At 41.4% G+C, this 23,786-nt stretch overlaps 2 protein-coding genes across 10 annotated transcripts in view; one reads left to right on the forward strand and one right to left on the reverse strand.

The window, feature by feature from the left end:
* Positions 1-4,410, forward strand: part of LOC106567285 (protein phosphatase 1 regulatory subunit 12B) — a 44,950-nt gene extending 40,540 nt beyond the window's left edge. For 3 of the 5 annotated variants that reach the window (XR_006758557.1, XM_014136418.2, XM_014136422.2), the window contains one exon: positions 3,276-4,410. Coding sequence is in view for 4 of the 5 variants with exons in the window: in XM_014136418.2 (XP_013991893.1) it covers positions 3,276-3,362 (87 nt within the window). In the remaining variant the exon portion in view is untranslated. Of the gene's footprint in view, positions 1-275; positions 342-3,275 lie in introns of all 5 variants that reach the window. The other 2 variants (XM_014136419.2, XM_014136420.2) reach the window with 2 other exon arrangements.
* A 158-nt stretch (positions 4,411-4,568) lies between these two features.
* The window catches only part of LOC106567284 (synaptotagmin-2), an 80,947-nt gene continuing 61,729 nt past the window's right edge, over positions 4,569-23,786 (reverse strand). For 4 of the 5 annotated variants that reach the window (XM_014136411.2, XM_014136412.2, XM_014136409.2 and 1 more), the window contains 8 exons: positions 21,535-21,751; positions 20,992-21,152; positions 16,971-17,108; positions 16,164-16,331; positions 14,209-14,376; positions 13,868-13,985; positions 13,089-13,222; positions 4,569-11,196 (listed from right to left, as the gene is read on the reverse strand). In XM_014136411.2, the coding sequence (XP_013991886.1) occupies positions 10,981-11,196; positions 13,089-13,222; positions 13,868-13,985; positions 14,209-14,376; positions 16,164-16,331; positions 16,971-17,108; positions 20,992-21,152; positions 21,535-21,724 (1,293 nt within the window). In that variant the 5' untranslated portion in view covers positions 21,725-21,751 and the 3' untranslated portion in view covers positions 4,569-10,980. The remainder of the gene's footprint in view (positions 11,197-13,088; positions 13,223-13,867; positions 13,986-14,208; positions 14,377-16,163; positions 16,332-16,970; positions 17,109-20,991; positions 21,153-21,534; positions 21,752-23,786) is intronic. The other variant, XM_014136414.2, reaches the window with a different exon arrangement.

A 23,786-nucleotide genomic window follows, 5' to 3' on the forward strand; every position in this document is an offset into this window, starting at 1 on the left:
GTGAGAAACTCCACGCTGCTACAGTCACACACCCAGCAGCACAGCCTGCTGTCTGTTTATAGGCTACACATATTTAGCATTTCAAAGAGCAAGGGGGAGAGCAAAACAGCAGCAGGATATCATTCAGGACTGAGTAGATGTGAACCTAATGTGAGTCGGAACCACTTCTAGCAATATCCAAAGGTTAGGATGACAACTCAGCATGTGACACAGATGTGAGACGGAAGATGGGAACAGAATGTTTGACCCCATGTTGTGACCCCATGTTGCCTCAGCAGGAAGCTGCCCCAGTGAGAAATTTCCGCTGTGGGTACCAGCCCTGAGCCCCAAGCGTGAGGCAGGCGAGTGGTCTGGTCGCCACGGAGAAGTGATTGACACCTGCCTGTCACCTCACCTCTTTAGAGAACTGGGCATGAACACACGTCTGTGCACACATACATACACATTGCACACGTTAGAGTACATACACCAGATGCGTATGTAAAGTCATATCCCAGCAGGCTGGTTGTAATGTCATTACAACCAGAAACCAGGTTGCTTGGATGTCATTGCAACCAGTTTTGCTCACTGGGATAGAGATATGCACATGCAACATTATACTGACATGCTTTTCCTCTATTCACATATACTGGTGTGTTTCTACACTTTTCCCTGTGCCACAGTGTCTGTCCAATGTGTGGAAATTCTGGTTACTCCCTATATGGCTCACTGATCTTGGGTTTTCTTCTTTTGAATAAAGGGCTAGGATTATTCTTGTCAGCCTCTGAAACTTCAGCTCTGGCAACATTTGGGAATTTATCTACAGGGCTTAGTGAAGTCAGCTCTGGTAGATATCAAAGAGAACAAGGGCGTTAAAACATCATGATGGATAACTATGCATTCTCTCTCAATCTCACCCCTCTGGCACCCTCCTCTCTCTACTCTCTCTCTCTCCACTCCAAAATAAACTTTTCAATAGTGGTCCTTCAGAACAGTGTGTTGTGAAAGGCTTACCGAGACAGCACAGAGGAACAGTCTGACATATCCATGAATTTTTCAGTGCAAGTAAAGGCAGACTTCAAATGGTTTCCTCCAATGTGCCCTGGGTGTTAGCAGCTGGATCTCCTCCATCTCTTACTCCCTAGCCTTCTCTCTTTCTCTCTAGCCTTCTTCTCCTCACTGGGCTTCTCTCTTCCTTTTCCCCAGCTTTTTCCTTCCCTTCAGGCTAATCTTAACTTCTTCCCGTTTTACCTGACTTCTCCTCTCTGGGTTGCTGGGGGGAAGCCTCTGAGGCCACTCTCTGAGCCACATGGGGCTCGACATTCCTCTGTCTCTGTGTGTGCTGCCTCCTTGCCTGCCTGTGGTTTCCCTTAGAAACGGCGTCAATCCCCAGACCTGATGTTTACCTCAGTCTTGCCAGGGAACCCAGGGAAATTAATCATTTCCATTTTCCTATAACTTATTGGGCTCTCTTACTTATGCTGAAATGTAATGTTATATTGAAAGTCCCCTGCCCACTTCTCACCCCAGCATGACTGACAAGCTATGTAATCCATACAGCACCTCCCCAGCCACTGCCTTTTAAAACTGCCCAGGTTTGTGGAGAGCCAAAACTAAGGATAGCTCCTTGCTGTGCTTAGCTTTTCTTTTGCATAGATTTTTCTTGTTTCCTTTTACAGTATCTATTTGTGTGAATGTCATTGAGGAGCTCCTCAGTGTGTACGTCTGCCTCTGTGCGTGATTGCGTGATTGTGTGTGTTTATCTCGGTCTCCTCCCTTGCACTGGCCTGCCCCCCTGCTCTCTCTTTCTGTCTCTCCATCTTCCTGTGTGTATAGGCCCTCCCTGTTCTGGCACTGCGGAGCGGCAATGAACGTCTCTTGGCTGAGAACAGGGCCATGCTGCGTGTCCTCGCCCACTTCTCCCAGATGGCCGGCCTGCCTGACCTCTAACCCCCCCTGTCCCCCAAGCCTCCACCTCTCTACCCCTCCTCTCCCTCAGCCACACCTCCTCCTCTGCCTTCTTCCTTCTGGTTCTCCTCCTGCTGCACCTCCTCCCCTTTCTGCTGCTGTGCTGCTGTACTCTTCTCAGGCAGGTTCCGCCCACCTCTCACTTCTCCACCTTTGGCCTCTCTCACTCATGTGGCATACCTCTTGCTCACTCTAAAACCCCTCTCCCTAAATAATCTTGTGACCGCTGCCTTTAAATCTATTTTGAGCTACCGCCATGCTGCATAGGCAATTACTAGGCTGTGTAGCGACCAGGACAGTAGTGGTTGCAGCCTGACGTTTCTCCAGTGGTTATTATTACAGTATAGTCAAGTGAGTCACTTAATCAACAGCTTGAACGAACCCAGAAACAGTCTGGACGGTGCTTGAGAGACTGCTGCATGGCCGAGTGCCGAAGTCACCAATGGAACCTTGTGTAGGGATTAACATTTCATTGTTTGCCTCTTGCTACAGTGTCCAATGTAGTGGCTGACAGGGAATTTGACATTTTAAACTAGTACATTTTGTCTCAATCATGTGGGAATGGAATGTGTAATCTCATTGGCATCCATTAACTCACTAAACCCTTTTCCACTGGCCCAAAAAACATGTGCACATTAGTGTGTGTGTGTGTGTGTGTACTACATACAGCTTTGACGGAGACAGGACAAACAGTCCTTGTTCTCCAGGGGCATTGGCAGTATGCATCGTCAAATATAATACATAACAATATGTTGCTATTTAATTGTGGTAACTGGACTAGACAAGAGTGAAGAGATGAGTGCATCATCGTCTGTGTTGGCTTTTTCATGCAAGCAAAAAATGTTATTGTTCACTGCACTGTCTGTGGGGGAGGGGGGAGATTTTGACAAAGATTGTGGTTATTTTTAATCATTACTCATGCTGTGGGAGATGACCTAGATTGAGGAAGTTGACCGCCTTGCATCTCTCTCCCTTTCGGTTCGCAGTTTGCAAATAGAACCATACGCCAAATAATGTCCCTATCATACTGTATCGGCATGCTCTCATTGCTGAAAGCCAGTCTTTTGTCCACCCTTTGCATGTCGTGATTGTAGAGTTCAATCATTTAGCAACCAGCTCTTGGTGATTTAAATATTGAATATCATTCCTAATTTGCCTGAAAATGATAAACAATGTTTATATCATGTCTGTCAATGTCCCTCAACAGAAGGAACATAGACAAGGCAGTGTCCCTTCCACATATTTCTGTCTACAGTATGCGTCACTGCTGTTCCCTATAGAGAACAAGCTACCATGACAATCTAATGCTGCTCTCTCTGTTCCTGTAGGTCTTGACAGAGCTCAAATCAGACAACCAAAGACTGAAGGACGAGAACGGGGCTCTGATTCGTGTCATCAGCAAGTTGTCCAAGTAAGAGAATGGTGCCCCCTGTCAAAAGTCAGACACTTTCCTGATGCTTGCAACGTGTCACTACCATTAGCATTCGGTACCCCCCCCCACCCTGACACTGAACCATGGTGCTTAGTGACACCTACCTGCTAGCTGTTCAGAGGCATGGTGAGGAACCTTCCAAATCCGGATGACCCCTGCCTCGACCCTTGACTTCTATGCTCTTAGGCCAACTTCATACCAGTAGGTCAAAGGTGAGAAGAGCGCACAGCGTCCACACAAAGAGTGTTGGTCTGGGGTACAGTAAACTGCGAAGCTCCAGACCAGCAATCTAAACAATATCACATCCACATATTTTACCTGTACATCAAACATACTGTATTTATTTAGTGCTTCATTGTGCACTGCAAAAACTACTTTTATTTTTCTCAAACTACTGAAAAAGCACTCATAGGAATTACTTTCAATAATCTTTCATTGCAGTGATAACATTACACATTGCCATGAATGTTTCTGATGTGAGATGTTGTGACTTGTTTATGATTAATCTTTATGGTTTGTAGTTCAATTTCTGTCACAGACCCTTTTCTCTGAGCTGCTCATTAGTGTGGTCTACTATAGTCTCAGATGTCACACTTGTTAGATATTTTAATAATTTATTTATGCAATTTATGGTTTAGAATCTTTGAACTTATACTCAACTATAGTTGTACCAATATAGTATTAATATGTATCCTATGAAAGCGTACCGTTGGAGCCCACATAGTAACTTATGTTGGAAGATGGACAGCGTCTTTTTTTTTTTTTTTTTTCAAGTGAAACATGTACATGATTTGTAATGCAGATGGCACAGGGAACAACATACAAGAGCCTTCTTTATGTGCCTTTCCTTAAAGACCAATACAGCTATCAGTCTAATGAACTGTACGTATATTTAAAGACAGTATTTTATGTTGAAATAACTTTACCATGTATGTATATGTTATATGAGACCGGAATACTGACATTCTACTTGTACACACACTTGTTGTTGGATCACTTGCTTAATAAACTATTGATGGTTAAATATATAATACATCATCTGAGTTCTCACTACCAATGTGCTCTAAATTCCAGATATCTTGCGAAATTAATGGGTAGCTCTTAATCCAGCTCTCTGATGCTGAAGTTGAAATCCCCTTGTAAAGAATAAAGTCAAGTCATGATGCACAGACAACACATGAATCCAAGCTAATTAAAAGGCCTTTATTTCCTATTTGTTTCGTACAGAGCTGGTAACACTTATGATAGATCTGTATTGAGTTATTTGGTTCCCTCGATAACTTTACAAGGATCCTCGATGCTCATCCGCTGACGGGCTGTAGGGAGTTTATTTGAGCAACGTTTTGTGTCCAGTCAAGGGCTAAAGCATGCGATCCACAGTAGGCACAAGTACTGACATGAACACACGCACCACAACACTAAGACACAGAGAAACACAGCCAGAGGACACACAATCTCATGGTCCTCTGAGGCTTAAAAAGAGGATGAAGAGAAAGAGAGGAGAACAAAGGAAAACAGTATTTTGGAATACAATCCTAGTATGGAGAATGAGGAGTGAAGGAAAAGTTCAAGAAGGAGTTGGTACTATTCTGCGCATTTTGGCAGTACTGTATATGTCCATGTTGTAAACGTGAAGGACGACGTTCCTCTGAAAATCTGTCATAATTCTGGATCCAAAGACCTCAGCGAGCCCAGTTCCACAACAGCACATTAATGGTAAGACAAAACAGTGACTTCATGGTGGAAAAGTTAAATAATTGTCTCTTCAATTGGCCCTACTGCAGTTTCGCATTCTAAATATAATACAAAGAAACACAACATTAACCTAGTGATTATTACAGTACAAAGCGAGCATCACAAACAGGAGAACACATCGTTAGGTGGTGAGTGACCTATGCCCAATGAGACACCCCCTAACACATTACTGATATGGAAGTTGGATAATATGATGGACTCTAGTTTGGAGAGATTCCCTTTAAGTCCCATTGACCCCTTTTTATAATGTACTTAAACGTCAGAAACAAAGCAGCCAGTAGTACAAAATAACTGTAGTATGTAGTGTGTGAATCATCATGCTCTCAATCCATCATTTCTCCCCTGCTGAGATATAGCCTACAGTTAGTTTCTGAAGCAGTTGTGCATAAGGTAGATACAGTTTATCAATTTAGGCTATCAAAAAATATGTAATCCTATAATATAAATAATTCTAAACTCTATTAACCATTGTAAATAAAAACATGTTTGTTAATTATTTTCATCACCACAAATGTACAATTAGGAATGATTTATGTATTCTGGGCATGCAGATATATATGTTTAGGTATAGTAAGTTGCAGTAGTACTGTGTTTTTGCACTGCAACTGCTAACTTTATAAAGGGCCTATGCTTTTTGTTCCTATAACACAGGGGTTCTCAAAGTGGGGTCCATGGTCATATCTCAAATCATATTTCAGGTTAAATGAATTTTGGCAAAGGGATCTGTGGAATAAGTTTAGAGGATGTAATACAATGTAATATTATTCATCTACAATCTATGTTCTTAACCCTGGGAAACATGGGCCTGGGAGGCTCACAGGGATAATGGTATCCACAGTGCTCCAGCAATTATCCATTTTTCTTCTTAATAATTATTCTACCTCCCCCACACGTAAATGCTCTGTAATTTAAAGCGAGAACCCTTAGTTGCTACATCCATTTTTGGTATGGAATACCATAATATAACCATTGATTCTTGAAAAATATAACTTATAAATGCCTCATGAGCTTAGTTCAACTGTCGTACCATACCCTATCAGAACCCAAAATATAAGCTTGTTTTACTCCAATGTTTGTAAACGATGTAAATGTAAACAAACACTGCATAGCCTCAAAATATTGTTAATGGTCAGTCCTTGTATCCATCGCTCTGTCTATGCATTTAAGAGTTGTTACATTTCTCCAGGCCCCTTACTCAGCTTTTTACCAAAACAGAGTTCTTTGTTATTGTTTCAATTAAGGTAGGGTTTCCCAAACTCAGTCCTCAGGACACCAAGGGGTGCACGTTTTGGTTTTTGCCTACACAGCTGATTCAAATAATCAACTAATCATCAAGCTTTGATCATTTGAGTCATCTGTGTGGTGTAAGGGGGAAAAAACTAAACACTTCCAACTTTAAAACTGCAACATTTTCTCTCTGCATCATTGCAAAATTGTGTAGAATTGCAGGATATTCGCTTGAAAACTGCAACATTTTCTCAGATGCCAAAAGGTGGGCCTTTAAAATGTTCCTTAGTCTAGCCATGCACTTCCAAAGTCATAGTAAATGTCCCTGTATGCAATTTTGTTTTTTATCTCAAGTTATGAGGGGGTCCCTGATGAATTTGCTATCACAAAAGGGGTCCCTGGCCCCAAAAAGTTTGAGAACCTCTGCTATAACACACATACATAAATACAGACAAACACACAGTTGTCAGTCTCTTTCCCCCATAGAGCTAACTGTCCAGCTGGTGGTCTTGATTGCAATGACCGTGGCAGTGTAAAACGCATTGAAACAATCTTTTTGATACAAATGTGCTGTATATTAACCTTTAATGAAAGTTATCTTATCATCTAATCTGCATCCGCATCAGTGGAATTATTTTGGCTCTGAAATAGATTCAAACAGATTACTGATGAGGATTTTCATGAAATTGTAAATATAGATGGATATACTGGCAGTATTCTAGAAAGACACTGAAATCTTCAACTGGATTAATGTGCCTCGGTTCGGTCACAGTCCAACAGGATTGATTGTAACATTGAGTGAAGAAGCAACATCAATGATCCTGCTATTAAATTGTTGCAAACATGTTGAATGTGACATCAGACAACACTGTTATTATTTAAATAGTGTTGCCATTAGACGAAATGTCGACTTGACACAGCTAGTTTCCATCAAAGTGGCTAAAATTAAGCTGTAGATTATTTATCTTAACTTTACTGTTTACCATGAATGCACCATATGTTGATCAAACAATTATGCTGAGGCTTGGCATTGTTACAAGTTAGATATAGATTGTTTGGCATATCGTTGATCACGATATTATATCATATGTATAAGTCATGTCTGTAAAGCCACTGTAGATGAAAACACGCTGTTCCGTGACAGCATAGTTCCTATAGAGGGGTCCATAGACCGCAGTCAGGGTCCTAAATGAACTGCACTCAGCCCAAGGATCACCGACAGGCCAGCCTGACACTCACAGTTCGATCATGTAAATGTTCTGCATGCCGCCTTTTGAGTATTTTCGATAACATCTTTTGACATAAGAAGACCATGACCCATGATTCCTACTATCAAAACAAGGCATATACAAATTACATCACAGGAAAAAATCTGCTACTACATTTATAAAATAAAGACAACTTCAACAACTTCATAGTAGAAAACAAAATCACATCCACTCTACTAAACTCACAACTGCTCAGTATTTTGCCTTCTGGAATCTAGATGAGTACAGAGTTCTGAAGGAAATGTAGAAGAGAAACACTGACCTAGGAATATATAGATGTGTCATCAAAAATGCTTCTCTAACTCTAGTTACTCAGCAGAGCTCTAAAGAGCTAGTGCTGGAGTCTTATGGCTTTAGTTTTGATCTAATTCAACTATCTGTATACACATACACATATTCCTTTAATAAACACTGTAAAATATCCAGAATTGCAAAGGGTATCAGGTCATTAAACCAACGCAAAGTAAAACAAAACAACAAATGCACAATAGGGGGCTTTTTGTCCACAGTGTGGAGATGTGTGGATTCAGTTCTGTCTCATTTCAGCATTGCCACTGATTATTGGAGAGTTCCACTTTGGAATATATGTATGTCTTGAACTCTGAGACCCCTAAATGTTTGATATTTGTAAAGAAAACAACAATAAACATAAATAATCCCAAAATAAAACATTGTATGAATAAATAAATACATAAATACATTTTAAATAAATGATGATTAGTCCAAATGAAATAGCACAAGGAGTTAGATAACAAGCATGCAGCTACGTTTTCATCCTACATGAACTCACACACAGTACTTGACAATGCACTTGCTTAAAAGTTCAGGCATGAACAGGATCGTATTTCTAATATATTATGACATTCTCTCCAATAACCCATTCATGGAAAATAATACACATTTGATTCATTTAGAAAATATACTGTGCATCTTTTTCCTCCATTGTTACAGTATTAAAATGACAAATGACACCCACATACGTACACAAGATATAATTGCTTTATCTCTAAAACATGCTCTTATGTACAGTATTTTGTAGAAACATGCATGAACTATGTATATAGGAAACTACACACCGATGGGTTGTTTGATTGCTTGCATGTTGTCTTTTCTTTAGTGTTGCTTTTTGAACATAGAGAAGAAACTAAATGTAAAACATAACTAATCTGACCCCTACTGGACATATAAATAAAGATATGGTTGTCCAATAGAGAAAAGTAATAAATTAACCAACAATCACTACTGTAATTCCCAAAGACTTACAGTATAAAAGTTATCAAACTGTTAAAACATTAAATTGTTTTGCTTGTTCTTTAACACTATCAAGTCGTTTTTCGTACCATTTTGTTTTTTTGAAGAGGATGGTGCACAGGGACAATTCATGTTCCATCAAATGACCAGTGTGGCTTGTATCTAATTATATTTTTCTTGGACTTTTACATGTTTAAGAGGGTAAGCAAATTGTACATTTCATTCAGTCATATGACCACTTTTATAATCAAATTTATCCCAAGAGAAAGTCAAAGTGTAAAAATCACTCATTCAGTGAAGGATCTGAGGAGCAGCATTTGATTAAAATGTCTCTCTTTCTCAATCAGCAGACTTTCCAATATGAGACCTGACTTGTGTGGCTGTACACTCCGCAACCAACTCAAACTCACGACATCTCATCACAAAAACGACATAGATCAAAGAACAACGTCTATAACCACATAACAGAGTGATATCCAGTATAGTGCAATTGGATTCAGCAGTTTGGTCATCTGTGTATAACATACACATAACAGTACCTCCTTCCAGACCTTATCCTTTCAATCAAACTTATGAAAAATGTTCTCAGAACAATCAAAGTATAGTCACGAGACAGGCAAGGTTACAAATGATCAAACAAACCAACAAAAACAATGATTCACTCAAATTCCCTCTCTTGCTCTTGTTTTTTTTACGAGGAATTATTCATCATAAAATAAATTGTTAAAGCTCTGGTTTTTGGAGAGTAGAATAAGCAGAACAGAACATTTGGATTTAAAGTGCTTGAGGAATAAAAGTGTTTGAAGTTGAAAATAAGAGGGTGAGTAAAAAACAACACAGCTAATTGGAAGGCGTCCCTGGTAGTTGAGAATTGCTTATTTCATTTCTTAGAAGGCTTGTCTCCTTTATGACTGTAAGACGGATACAGGGATTCCTTTGAAGAAGTGAAATCCTTGTTGTGAATCCATGACTAATGGCAGTAGCACTGAACAGGGAGATAGATTATATATACTAGAGGCATTGGAGGAGAAGGTGGTAGATTGCAGGCAGTAGAATAGACACCTGACAAACAACATTGTGTCAACCAGGGTCCCATTCAGTCCTTTGAGTTTCCACATAGATATTCTCTCTCTCTCTCTCTCTCTTGCATGCTTTCCCAGCATATCCCAAGCTAGACCCTTACAGTGGCTCATAGTCCCTTTATCCTAAACACGGTTCACATCTCAACTCTGTTGATTGACAGCCACAAACGGTGTTATCGAGAGACACTCTAGAGAGACTATCCCCTGGTTAATTTCAGTGATATACTTAGACTAGTCTCAGATTATGGAACAAGAAACCAATCCAGCACCAGACAGAGGTTTTCAAATCATGTTGTGGAGCATTTTGAATGACAACCCGTTTAGAAAGAAAGGCATGACGTTTCAGTTTTCTCTCAGTGTACCTGAGAATATGGGTGAGCAGATGAGCTAATGATCAAAAAGGCAGTGTGTTAACAGTGTGGGGTATCTGGATATTGGCTATCCCTACTCTTTACCCAACTCTAGGAATGTAGTTCAAACTAATGGAATCTAGTATGTAGTAAGTAAGTAACTGGCAGGTGTGGAGCATGGTGCAACAATACACCAAAGGAATGAACCTGCTTGTGTTTTTCCTCTATTACATGGCAGTATAAAGCATTTTAAGTATTAAGCAGTATTGAAGCAAATGTTTTCTCTAAGGGGAGGGGGTTGAAAAGGTACAGAAAGAGTGAATACATGGTTTTACTTTCCTAATCCTCCATCACATCGGACTCCTGTTTTCACACGCTAGGCTTCTATCTTCATGATAACATGTTACTAACTGCAACCCCAATACAAATGTATGTTTCAAATGCAATCAAATGAGTAATCTGTCTTGTAACATCCTTGTGGAATGGCACAGCTGAGGGGAAATATAATGCTTTTCTTTAAAAAAATGTAGGATATGTATATTTATGTATATTTTGCGGTGAAGGGTGTAGAATCGGTTGGTGTGTTGGTTTGGAATGTATTATTGGGAGATGTGTAGGACCAGGGGTGAGGTGGATAGGTAGGTATGGGTGTTTGGGGTAGAGGAGGTTTACTTCTTGGCGTTCAGGGCTGCCAGCGAAGCATCAATCTCCTCCTCGGGCTGCAGTGGATGCCACTGAGCGATGGGGCGGCGAGGGTTGGCCAGCATGTCGGACCAGTGCTTCAGCTGGGTGCCCGTCGCCTTGCTGCCCACCCAGATCTTCCCGATGGCGTCGTTTTTACCAATCTTGTCATAATCCAACACTGTGACCACAGCTTGGATTTTCTAGGGAATGAGAAAAAGAAAGTGTTACATTATTGACATTTAGAATGATCTTACAGAATACAATTGCATCATCTAATTCCATGGTGCATGTACAGTATGCCTTTGGGCACTTTGTTCTCACCCAGCTGTAGACTGTACACATTACTGTCATTTAGGGTGTATCATCCAATTCCACAGGTATTAAAGCAATGATACACAAGGGGGTGTGATTTAATTCTGGGTTTAGCATGGCGTGCTAATCAGCCCTCTGAGAAACAGAGACGCTATGATGCATATAGATGGAGCTACTAGCAGCCCAGGCAGGAAACTCCCTTCAGCATGGATGATGTTGTCACACTGCCAGTACTGTACTGTACCATGTTAATCACATCCACTTCCTCCTACACCTCATCAGCATACTGTACATGTATGTTTTTAAGTGTATGTCTTAACCTGTTGGGGCCCCTGTTGGGGCTTGTATTTGCACGGCCGGATAAAAAACATACCTGATTTAAACTGGTTACTACTCTTGCCCAGAAACGAGAATATGCATATAATTAGTAGATTTGGATAGAAAACACTCTCAAACAGTTTTAGAAACTTTAATGGTGTCTGTGAGTATAACAGAACTCATATGGCAGGCCAAAACCTGAGAAGATTCCATACAGGAAGTGCCCTGTCTGACAATTTGTTGTCCTTCTGTTGCATCTCTATCGAAAATACAGCATCTGTGCTGTAACGTGACATTTTCTAAGGCTTCCATTGGCTCTCTAAAGCCGCCAGAAAGTGGAATGGGGTGTCTGCTGCCTCTGGGCGAAGAACAGCAGGAGAGTTTGTAAGTGGTCAGCCTGGGGACAGTGAGACTGAGATGTGCGTTCACGAGACTACTCAATTTTTTTCTTTCAGCCTTTGAATGAATACAACGTTGCCCAGTTGGAATATTATCGCTATTTTACGAGAAAAATAGCATAAAAATGTATTTTAAACAGCGTTTGACATGCTTCTAAGTACGGTAATGGAATATTTAGAATTTTTTTGTCACAAAATGCGCTCGCGCGTCACCCTTCGGATAGTGACCTGAACGCACGAACAAAACGGAGCTATTTGAATATAACTATGGATTATTTGGAACCAAAACAACATTTGTTGTTGAAGTAGAAGTTCTGGGAGTGCATTCTGACGAAGAACAGCAAAGGTAATCCAATTTTTCTAATAGTAATTCTGAGTTTAGTGAGCCCCAAACTTGGTGGGTGTCAAAATAGCTAGCCGTGATGGCCGAGCTATGTACTCAGAATATTGCAAAATGTGCTTTCGCCGAAAAGCTATTTTAAAATCTGACACCGCGATTGCATAAAGGAGTTCTGTATCTATAATTCTTAAAATAATTGTTATGTTTTTTGTGAACGTTTATCATGAGTAATTTAGTAAATTCACCGGAAGTTTTCGGTGGGTATGCTAGTTCTGAACATCACATGCTAATGTAAAAAGCTGGTTTTTGATATAAATATGAACTTGATTGAACAAAACATGCATGTATTGTATAACATAATGTCCTAGGAGTGTCATCTGATGAAGATCATCAAAGGTTAGTGCTGCATTTAGCTGTGGTTTTGGTTTTTGTGACATATATGCTTGCTTTGAAAATGGCTGTGTGATTATTTTTGGCAGGGTACTCTCCTGACATAATCTAATGTTTTGCTTTCGCTGTAAAGCCTTTTTGAAATCGGACAATGTGGTTAGATTAACGAGAGTCTTGTCTTTAAAATGGTGTAAAATAGTCATATGTTTGAGAAATTGAAGTTATATTGTGTCTGTCTGTCTGTCTGTCTGTCTGTCTGTCTGTCTGTCTGTCTGTCTGTCTGTCTGTCTGTCTGTCTGTCTTTGGGCGCTTTGTTCCCAGCTGTACACTCTACCTGCATCTGCTCAATAGGGATCTCAAAGCTGAAGGACTCGTTGTAGTATGGATTCAGAGTGTTCTTCTTCACCGTGGTCTTCTTCTTCTTCAGACGCTTGCCGTTCTGCATCAAGTTGATCTTCACATATGGATCTGCACACAGAGCGAGTGATACACACAGCCAGGTATTAAAACAAGCCTGGTCACACTCACTATTGGGATAATTAACAAACATGGCTCTTTGTAGCTTACTAGATTTAGCTTCCTGCCCATTTATCACTGTTTCAGCAGAGTTCGATCTTTAAAACACAATACTTCATTACCATCAGGGCTCTAGTAACAACACAAAGGAACACAGCAGTGGTTGCAATGCAGTAAACCACCAGCAGATGGTTGCAGTGCAGTTTAGCTGAAGGGAGTGGAGCTACTGAAAGGAGAGTAGTGGGCACTGCAGAGTCAGCACGTGAGCACAGACTGAATCACCCCGGAGATTGGCTGCTTGCAATATAGTCTACAGCAGCAAGGTTTTACTGGTATTTAGCCTTTACCACATTATAATGCACAAAGAAACACTGAAAATAGCTGTATTCTTTTTTTATTCGCTCTCTAATGGGAATCCAGATTTGGGTTTCGTACTGTGTGAATAGAGGTAGAATACTGGTGCTTACAGTACAATGTCCTTGTCCTTGACCAAGGGGAACACATTGAAACAGGATATGGGAGGTAGGGACAGCTTAAACTCCACCGTGCATCTGTTTCCAGTGTTTTGTTCACAGTGATTATCTTTCCATATTTTACCTGACAGTCCTCCCACGTCCATCTTCTTGAGGTTCTTGGCCTCCAGGATGCAGATGGTGAGTTTCCCGGCAGTGGGCACGTAGCGCAGAGAGATGCAGATATCTCCCAGCTTCTCTTGCTGCGTGTGGGACGGGAGAAGAGGGTAAAGAGGAGAACAAAACGTATTCAATGTAATAACATTCATCCTCACTGTTCATTGTATGCATGTCCTTGCCCATAAGAAACACCTATATAAGGGAACCATTCACACAATGAGGATAAAAAATCGTTCTGAACTGATATTCAGAACATGATATTTCAAAGGACTGAATGAAAGTGGGGAGATGGTACTCCACATTTACCTCTTCTTTCTCTGCACTGTCCAGGTCCCTCCACTCCTCCAGTGGCTGGGCCAGGTCCAGTTTGTGCAAGGGTAGTTTCACCTCTCCGATGACGTCATGCTTAGAGAAGCGGTCAAAGTCAAAGACCTGCATGACCAAAGTCTTGCCACCCATCTCTTGGAATGGAATCTGAAAAACATCAACATTACTAGCACCATCTTTTATAAATGTCTGAAGCAAGAACACCTTTGCTTAGCTGAGGAGAGTGTTAACGAGTCTTTGAGAACAGGTTTGCCAATGCCATTTTGGATTTTTACTACATACTATGACCTTGAATGATGAGAGCCAGACATGCACAAATAGCTGTATGTAGCATCCAAAGAATCTCACAATTTGGAAGTGTATAAATGAGGGCAGAGTATCTTGGACCTCTTTGGTCATCTCTATAATGGGTCTGGGCTGTATTTCCCTGCAATGAGAGCTGATGCTCTCTCTGCCCCCAGAGAAGTGATGGGCGTATGGGAATGATTAGTGGGAGAAGAGGAACAGAGGGCCAGAGCCAGCCTGAATTGTGCGCTGCTCACTCAGCAGAACCGAACAGTACAGCCTGTCAGCAGTCAAACGGGAGGAAGGGAGGTGGCATTCTCCTTTAACTGGATTGCAATTCCATCCTATCGCCTGCACAGATGAGATCAGCTCAGCTCAATCCCATCCTATCCTCTGCTCAGATCAGCTCAGCTCAGCTCAATCCCATCCTATCCCCTGCTCAGATCAGCTCAGCTCAATCCCATCCTATCCCCTGCTCAGATCAGCTCAACTCAATCCCATCCTATCCCCTGCTCAGATCAGCTCAGCTCAATCCCATCCTATCCCCTGCTCAGATCAGCTCAGCTCAATCCCATCCTATCCCCTGCTCAGATCAGCTCAACTCAATCCCATCCTATCCCCTGCTCATATCAGCTCAGCTCAATCCCATCCTATCCCCTGCTCAGATCAGCTCAGCTCAATCCCATCCTATCCCCTGCTCAGATCAGCTCAGCTCAATCCCATCCTATCCCCTGCTCAGATCAGCTCAGCTCAATCCCATCCTATCCCCTGCTCAGATCAGCTCAGCTCATAGGCTTCAAAAGTTCTGCTTTATCACTGGCCAAGCTCTTCCAGTCACATTCTCCAGTCAGAATCGAGTTTAATGAATAGTCTATACATCTGCTGTCCATCATATGCACACAGATGCACGCACACACACACACACACACACACACACACACACACACACACACACACACACACACACACACACACACACACACACACACACACACACACACACACACACACACACACACACACTAACATTAATGAAAGCACCTGGGAACAGACTGTAGCTTTAATTAGATTCTAACATTGGGACGCTTGAGGCTATTCCTGGTTGCTGAAATTAGAGTCATATATATACCGTACACATTAGACAGTAGTTACACAATATCTGAAGAATAGCTTGTAAGTCATGGTTCATAAATCATCTAATAATGTCTTTGAAGATCAGATATATGGAATTTATATGATAGCTTTATACGATAGGGATTTATTTCTACCCTAATTTAATTAAACAAACACGAGGGATGAATAGGGATTGTTTTAAAGGAGGACTACTCTTATAAAGAATACATATATGTGTGTAAAAGCATCTGAGCATCTACACATGCAAGGCGCTGACTCTTGTGGAGGCTGGTATCAGATGCAGGGAGTCTGCAGTGGATTGGGGAATCTCCATTATGAGGGGTTATCTGAAACATCAGTCCAGCAGATGAATCGGATGAGAGAGAAAGCATAGCTGATGCATCAGGCTTTGGGTAACTGGCTGTCTGGCAGGAGTTATGGTCTGGTCATCCACCATAGTTTAGGACTATAAGATGTATCTTTATAATTCTGATATACGGTATAGGAGAGAGAGAGATCAAAGTACAGTAGCCTACCTTGAAGATGAAGGTCTCATTGAAGGTAGGATTCAGTGTCTTCTTGTGCACTTTGGTGGTAAAATGCTTCTTCTTGTCTGGGAGGACGTAGACCTTGACATAGGGGTCAGAGGTGCCACCGCTGTCCATGGAGAGGAGATCAGCTGCTTGGAGGAGGCCCACTGTGAGCTGGGGGTCAAGGGTCAAAGGGGTCAGTCAATCTGCCTCAATACACTATGTACCCAGAAAGTGTCCTCTCACAGTTCCTTAGACAACCTACAGTTTAACCTTCTGTTCTCGGAACAGATATTTATTTGAACAGATGAAAGAAAGCCTTTGCTTTATGCTTGTATAACACGTTACGATGCTTTGGTCTGTTGTGAGGTCCTCAAGGTCTCAGTGAACAAAGACGATTCTCCACAGAAGAGTAAGAGGACGGAGCAAATGCTGCGTATCAGGTCAAGGAAATCCATTCATACGTTGCTTATATAACACAAACAAGGAATGGAGTCTTGGTAAAAGTTTGACAGATTTTAACCTGAAAGGATAACTGTAGAATGATGGGTTGAATCAATCCTTTAGTGTCAGAAATGTCACATTTACTGCTGTCCTTGGCTTTTGCCCAACCAAGACATATTCATTCAAAGCTGCATTTTTTGGAGGCTAAAAAACACTCACAAAATGGAATAAATCAAAACTAACTTGGACTAAAGGCTTAGGCAGTTTGTGCACTGAAGGTTATTTTTTGACTTTTTCCCAACACAGTAAAATAGTCTATTTAAGCTCCTGGGTCGTAAGAAAGCCACCTGCTCAAGTCAGAACACCCACCTTGTTGTCCTGGAAGTCATAATCTATGGAGTACTGAAGCTTCCCGAGCTTTTCTTTCTCCTTCACCTCTTCCTCTTTCTCATCTCCAGTCATACCAGTCTCAGCGTCATCTTCATCATAATCATCATCGTCCTGTTTCTAGAATGACAAGGGGGGAGGAGGGGGCAGAGGGGGCGTCAGACATTTGAACAGAGAGAGTAAAAAGCACCTATAGGTTCTTCTTCAGCAGTCTGGTTAGTCACAGCAGCCATCTACCTGCCCCCCCCCGCTTGTTTACCCAGATGTTACCAGTGCAGTGTGCACATCTTTTAATACATGACCTTAGTTGCAACATGACTTGATTTCACTATTCCTTGGGTGACACCATTTGCTTTTGCACTCTATATTCATAATTCATTACTTACTGTATAGTCATCGACAGAAGAGAGAAATAGAGGGATATACTGAATGTAAAAAATAAGAAAATGTGAAGTAAAACGGTCAATATGTAGTCAGAGTTTGCAACAGGGGTAGCCCCAGGCAGGACAAATGCTGTGCACCCTATAGATCAGATAGAAGCATCCTTTAGGCATACATGTACTATAGATTGGATCAGGTCTGAGATAGTGATCGCTGTAACTACTCATGCGTCTGAAACGTTGAGAATCTATCCCATTGCAACACTCTACAATAGAGTGATAAGAGTCAAATATACCACAGAATGTCCTGCAGTGATTACACCTCCACTGACATAATCATCGTAATTACTGAGAAAGCAACACTTATCTACAGCAGATATGAGCTAATAACGTCTGCTAATACACAATGCTTGTTACAGATGTATTGTACAGTGTCTATAGTTATTGGTAACATTTACAAATCCCATTGTCAGTTCATATGATCATACAATTAACAAAATAGCTAACCCATGACACTATGGTAAGTGAGAACTTGTTCTCAACTGGCTTACCTGGTTAAATAAAGGTGAAGAAAAAAAAAATATTGGTAGAATTACTGACCCTTTTAAAGGATTTTTTGCATACCTTTTTGAATATTCATTTTTAAATATTGTGCATGACACATAAACTACTCAATATGTAAATTAGTAGGGCCATGCTATTCACTCCAGAGCTTACCCTGGAAGAGGAACTGGGGCAGTCTGCAGCTCATTCTACGTTGTATTCTAAAACACAGACAGCCATCCACACACAACACACATTCACAGACACAAACACCCACCCAATTACTAACACATTCACACAGACACTGTATCTACATACTATACTCACCCTTGCATACACAGCCTTAAATACTGTATATACACCTCACATTAACTGAGCATACTTTAACCAACAACAAGCATACGTAAGCACACAAGCCCACACACACTCTCTCTTCAAACACACGCACGCATGCACACACACACACACACACACACACACACACACACACACACACACACACACACACACACACACACACACACACACACACACACACACACACACACACACACACACACACACACACACACACACACACACACACACACACACACAATCTCTTTATAGTGGCATTCTGTAAATTTGTTGTGGTAAATGCTTTGCATTCGAGCATGCCAGGCCACACAATGCAGGAGAATACAGTAGACCTTATAGAGAGCAAAATGTAGATGAAATGACTCAGTTGTTCCCAGTCTCTTATAGTCTTCTGATGTACATGTAAGGATTGTATCAACAACACTAATAATCTTGGTAGTCAAGATTGCATGCCTTGCAATCCTGAAAAACTGTGTACGTGAAAATTGCACAGCCATGGGAAGTCATGCTATTTTGGAGAATTCCAGTCTAAATCATACCATACATGCAGTGGGATTTAAGGATACCGAACGGTATGTCCGAAAGTATGCCCCCATTGTCATAACTATGATGACTTTTGGTTCGTGAGCTCATTCATGGAGTTATGAAATCCAAATCTATGCGGTCAATTGGTGTAATGTACTTACCTCTGGGTTGTACAGTTTAATCATGCTGTCTAACTAGAAGTCAAATGTGACCAGTGGTCAAACTTTCTGGCCCACCATTCTTTTCCACTAACACCACTGCTCCAGGGAGAAAGGGACACGTTGACTAAAACCTAATGGGTCAGCAGCATCATGGGTCATCCAGGATAATTACTCTCAAGTCAAGTTGTGGCCATTCAATGGTACCTTCTGAAAGGGCTTGAGTTGGTCTTTGTCAAGAGATACAAACCACTTTATTTCACCTTGATCTCTGAGCATGTTTGCACAGCTGAATTTAGGTTGTATAAATGACATATGAATTTCACACTCAAAGCAGAGCATGGAAAAGACTTGCATTATAGTTACTGTAAAAGACTTGTAGTGATGATTACTATGCACAATAATGTGCTTGATTAGGTAACACGATTGTGGAAACATGTTTAATGATCTCAATGAGGTAAAGTTTCACCCATAATTTGACAAATAGCCAACCTCACCCTTTGCACATGCATGTTAGTGATCTCTACTGGGTTGCCTCAGTGCACTCATTCATCAACCATAGGATGAGTTTCACGTTCATTTCAAAACCATTTCAAACATTTCCACTTCAGAGGTCATATCGTTTAAAAATATATATATTTTACCCAAATTGCAACCTCTCCATGGATACTCAAGACATCATCATGGCAGTCGGTGTGGCAGCATATCAAATCAGTGGACTTGCGAAGCAGCTTAATCGCTCCCATAGCTAGACCCTCAAGCACCCACAGCACCTACAGTAAGCTTGCAAGACTTAGAAAGCCATAGCACCCACTCTCATCATCGCCAATCCCCTTCCACAAGCCCAGCCCACCCCCACCTTTCCCCCTGCTCTGGTCTGCGCTTACACAGAGCGGCCAGAGAGGGGCGCCGCGTGCCGTCAGACCTACCGTAGGCAGAGAAGTCCACCACAGTCAAGATACACGGAGCACACATAAGACACAAAGCAGGAAGGAGGAAGAGGAGAGCAGAAAGGAAGAGATTGAACTCACAGCAGACACCAGAGAGGGAAATTAGAGCAGAGGCAGAGTCAACGACTACACTATAGGGCCAAGAAAAAATGACACAGTGCTAGAACCCCACTGAGACAGTAACTGTAGACATTAACATAATCATACTCCCCTCCAAGCTCTAAAGGGGCACTGTGTTTTAATGAATTCCATCAGTGCTTGGATATTTCTGTTGTTGTTGTTGAATGTTAAATTGACTCATAATGTACTTCATAAAATGATCTATGGCACACTAGACATTTAGCCCCACATTACCACTATGGACTATTTAGAATTATCATTTTGCAGTGGCAGTTTGGTGCTACATGTAATTGGTAAGCTTTATATTCCATGCACAATAGTATAATTCCCCCATGCAAAAGTGCTCAGCTGTGTCATTCTTACTCAGGTCCCAATGCACAAGAGAAAGCAGGACTAAACATTTCTGACAAATACACAATATTTATCAACGAGAAATGAAGAAGGAAGGGCGAATGTTTTCTCGAGATGTTGACAGTTCAATGATGGGTTAAATTATCTACAAAATATTTAAATTGCTATAAATTGTAAATGTCTAGACATGGCTCTATTTTCACCATGCCATCCACTAAGTGATGTGGTTATCAATCAGGGGACAATAGGTCCTCTATGCTGCTATTGACAAATATTCTATTGAAAGAGCACATTTTTGTTGGGTGTTTGTTGACATCTTATTTCTTATGTTTTATAACTATACATTTATTATTTCCAAGTCGGAATTATCTATTTATTCAATTAGAAAAGAATATGCCTTTTACGATTTGGTCCGGCCCAAATTACATTCACAACAAAATCATTTTTCTGGGGATGTATTATTTGGTACATATTCCTCAGGTTAAGTATCCACAATCTTTAAAGCTTTGCAGCTTTCTTGTCATTATAGCATTAAGGCAATGTAGGCCAAAGTTAGTTTGTGTGAAATGCAGGGTCCTCCTTCATGACAATACCCCCCCCCCCCCCAGTTTGAACATACCTCTCCTTCTTTCATGTTCTTCATTCCCATTTCACCCTTCCCTTTCTTGCCCTTCTTGTTCTTCTTCTTCTTGCAACAGCACTTCTTAACGATGCAGAAGCAGCAGGTGAGAATCAGGGTAGCAGCTACCACAGCGATGGCGATGATGGCCCATGACGGCACTGATATGCACACCCAAACAACACACACAGACACACACAAACACATAACGAAAGAGAACAGTTTGACATTTGACCAACCAATGATTTCCCCCTGCTGATTGAAATGAGAGGCTAAAGTCATAGCTTAGAGGCCCTAGCTTAGCTAACAATTAGATTTGGTGCAAATTCGATTTTTAGAGAACGCCATTAGGAACAACACCACCTGATTGATTCTGAATAATGGCATAATGGGGATGTCAATGGCTTCAGGGGGAGAACAGATCTAATTCCAAAGCCATTGTTTTTAGAGTATCAATAAAAGTCAGGAAATCTCATCTGGACAGGTCTGGGTGTTAGTTGCTGTGCAACGTCCAGCCCAGCCTCTCACCAGACAGGCACTCACGTGGGATCTTGTCGATCTCATTGAGGAACTTATTCTTGATGTCGTCGAAGTCGCCGTTCTTGACAGCCTCTGTGGAGTTGTCAGCTGCGGTGGAGGCCACGGGGCCAGGGGCCACAGTTAAGACAGCAGCCCCAGTGGGCTCAGGTCCGACCATGGCTTCAGGCTTTTTCTTGAACAGGTTCCACTTCATCCTAGACAGCTAGACCAAACACAGTCCCTATGAATAGAGAAAGAGGGCTGTTAACACCGAGTCATAAAGGCCACATACAGGTCCTTAACATTCTGGACAATCTTGGAGCAAGGCTGTTGCTATGCATCAGGTGCATCATTTGTAATACTACAGTGGCTCCTTTTAGCAGCACATTGTATCTATCTTTGCATTTTGCATCATGAACGCCTGAGCCAAATCAGTGTAGTAGTGTGAATAGTGTGAAGTTAAGTGCCAGAGCCAGCAAAAGACAGCTTTGATTCTCTGATGCTGGCTCTGTGCGTGGTCAAAACAGTTATTTAGTCACAAAGCTGTTATCGGGGCTAGGAGTCAAACTGTGACAAACAGCAGCGGAGTGTGAGCAGAATTGTGTCAAGTGATGAGTGATTGAGCTGTAATCAGATTCAGAGAGGGGCTGTGAAGGATGACAAACATAATGAAAGGAGACTTCTCTATCTGATTCCATTAAAGCAATGGCGATATGGGCAAACAAAAAGGATTTCTAATTTCTCAAGCGCCAATCCTCCGCTCCACTGACGAAGATCCTGTCTGTCTCAATTGCTGCAGGTGGACAATTGAATGAAGTTGACAACAGAAAGGATCATCTGTATATTATTCAGGGGGACTAGAACTAGTTATGAATGTAGTATGACACTAGAATAACGGATGTTTGCGACGTTATGCCAGAAGACAAATGACTTGTGTAAAGACTGCAACTACTAAATTGGCTAAGCGAAAGAAGACCATGAGGGGATAACAAATCCTTTTTGAAGTGAATCATAAGCCGTAATTCTATTAAAAACACATTTCCGCAACATTTAATTTGAAAAGAAAATGTTAGCGAGGAGGGAAATTCACCCACACACATACAGCACCCTACAGTAATAGTCCGTTAGGATTCTATTCAAACACTACAGTGTTTGTTTTTTTTAAAGAATGTTTGGAGAAATAACTTGCATTGTGGGGAAGACCACATTACATTCAGATTTTCTCTCTGGGGAAGATGTTCAGTCTACAGACAGGAGCTATAGTGTACCATCGTGCTATCTGTGTCACACCCCATGTAAACAGTGTTTTCCCTGACATCTCGGCTAATAGTTTCTCCTCCATCTTGCTCATCCTAAATGCTCTGTCTCGAGACTCTTGAGGCAGAAACTGGTCTGGATTTCATTGCTCTTCCATTTAAACAGATTCCAACTTGTTGAAATACAGTAGATAGGTCACAGAGTATTGTAAATAAGACATTTTACTCATTTAGCAGACACTCTAATCCAGAGCGATTTACAGTAGTGAGTTCATACATTTTCATACTTTCCATAATGGTCCCCCATTGGAATCTAACCCACAACCCCGGCATTGCAAGCGCCATGCTCTACCAACTGAGCAACACGGGACTATACATTTCAGTCTTAAATGTACTTACTACGACTGTGGTATGTGATTCTCACTTAGCTATTTTAAGATGAATAACTGCAAGTTGCTCTGGATAAGAGCATCTGCAATAAATGACTAAAATGTAAATGTGAAATAACATCAAAGACTTTGAATGTTCAGCCAGCCTGTAAGCCAGGGGTGTTAGGGGAGGTGACCTGTCTGTACTTGCTCTGCCCAGAATTGATAGTAATTGCTGACATCCAGCCACTGGGGGAATCACAGCGTGGATCCTCCATCTGTGTAGGCAAACCCACCCAATCAAATTCTTACAAATAGCATGCTGCGTCTGATTGGCTGTGGGGCATGTCTGTTACAAAACATGTCTGTTACAAAACAGACATGCCAAAAGTTTGATGGGCTGTATCAGGGGGCAGACATTGTTAAACATGAGGTATGTGTCACACATAGCCAACAACAGTCATCATAGTCCAACTCTTGACTGTGAAGACTTAGTGTTGGGTGTTTGGGTTGTGTGAGCAACAACACAGTGATAATCACCAGCCAGCCAGGCTCTAAGGCGGGTAGATTTATCCTTCTGTTTGACCCTCATGGCAGACTAGGCTAAGCAGAATTGAATTAACATTGTGAGAGATGGTGCGGTGAAGCATTT

This window comes from Salmo salar, chromosome ssa13 (genome assembly GCF_905237065.1).
Source record: "Salmo salar chromosome ssa13, Ssal_v3.1, whole genome shotgun sequence".
NCBI classification, from domain to species: Eukaryota; Metazoa; Chordata; class Actinopteri; order Salmoniformes; family Salmonidae; genus Salmo; species Salmo salar.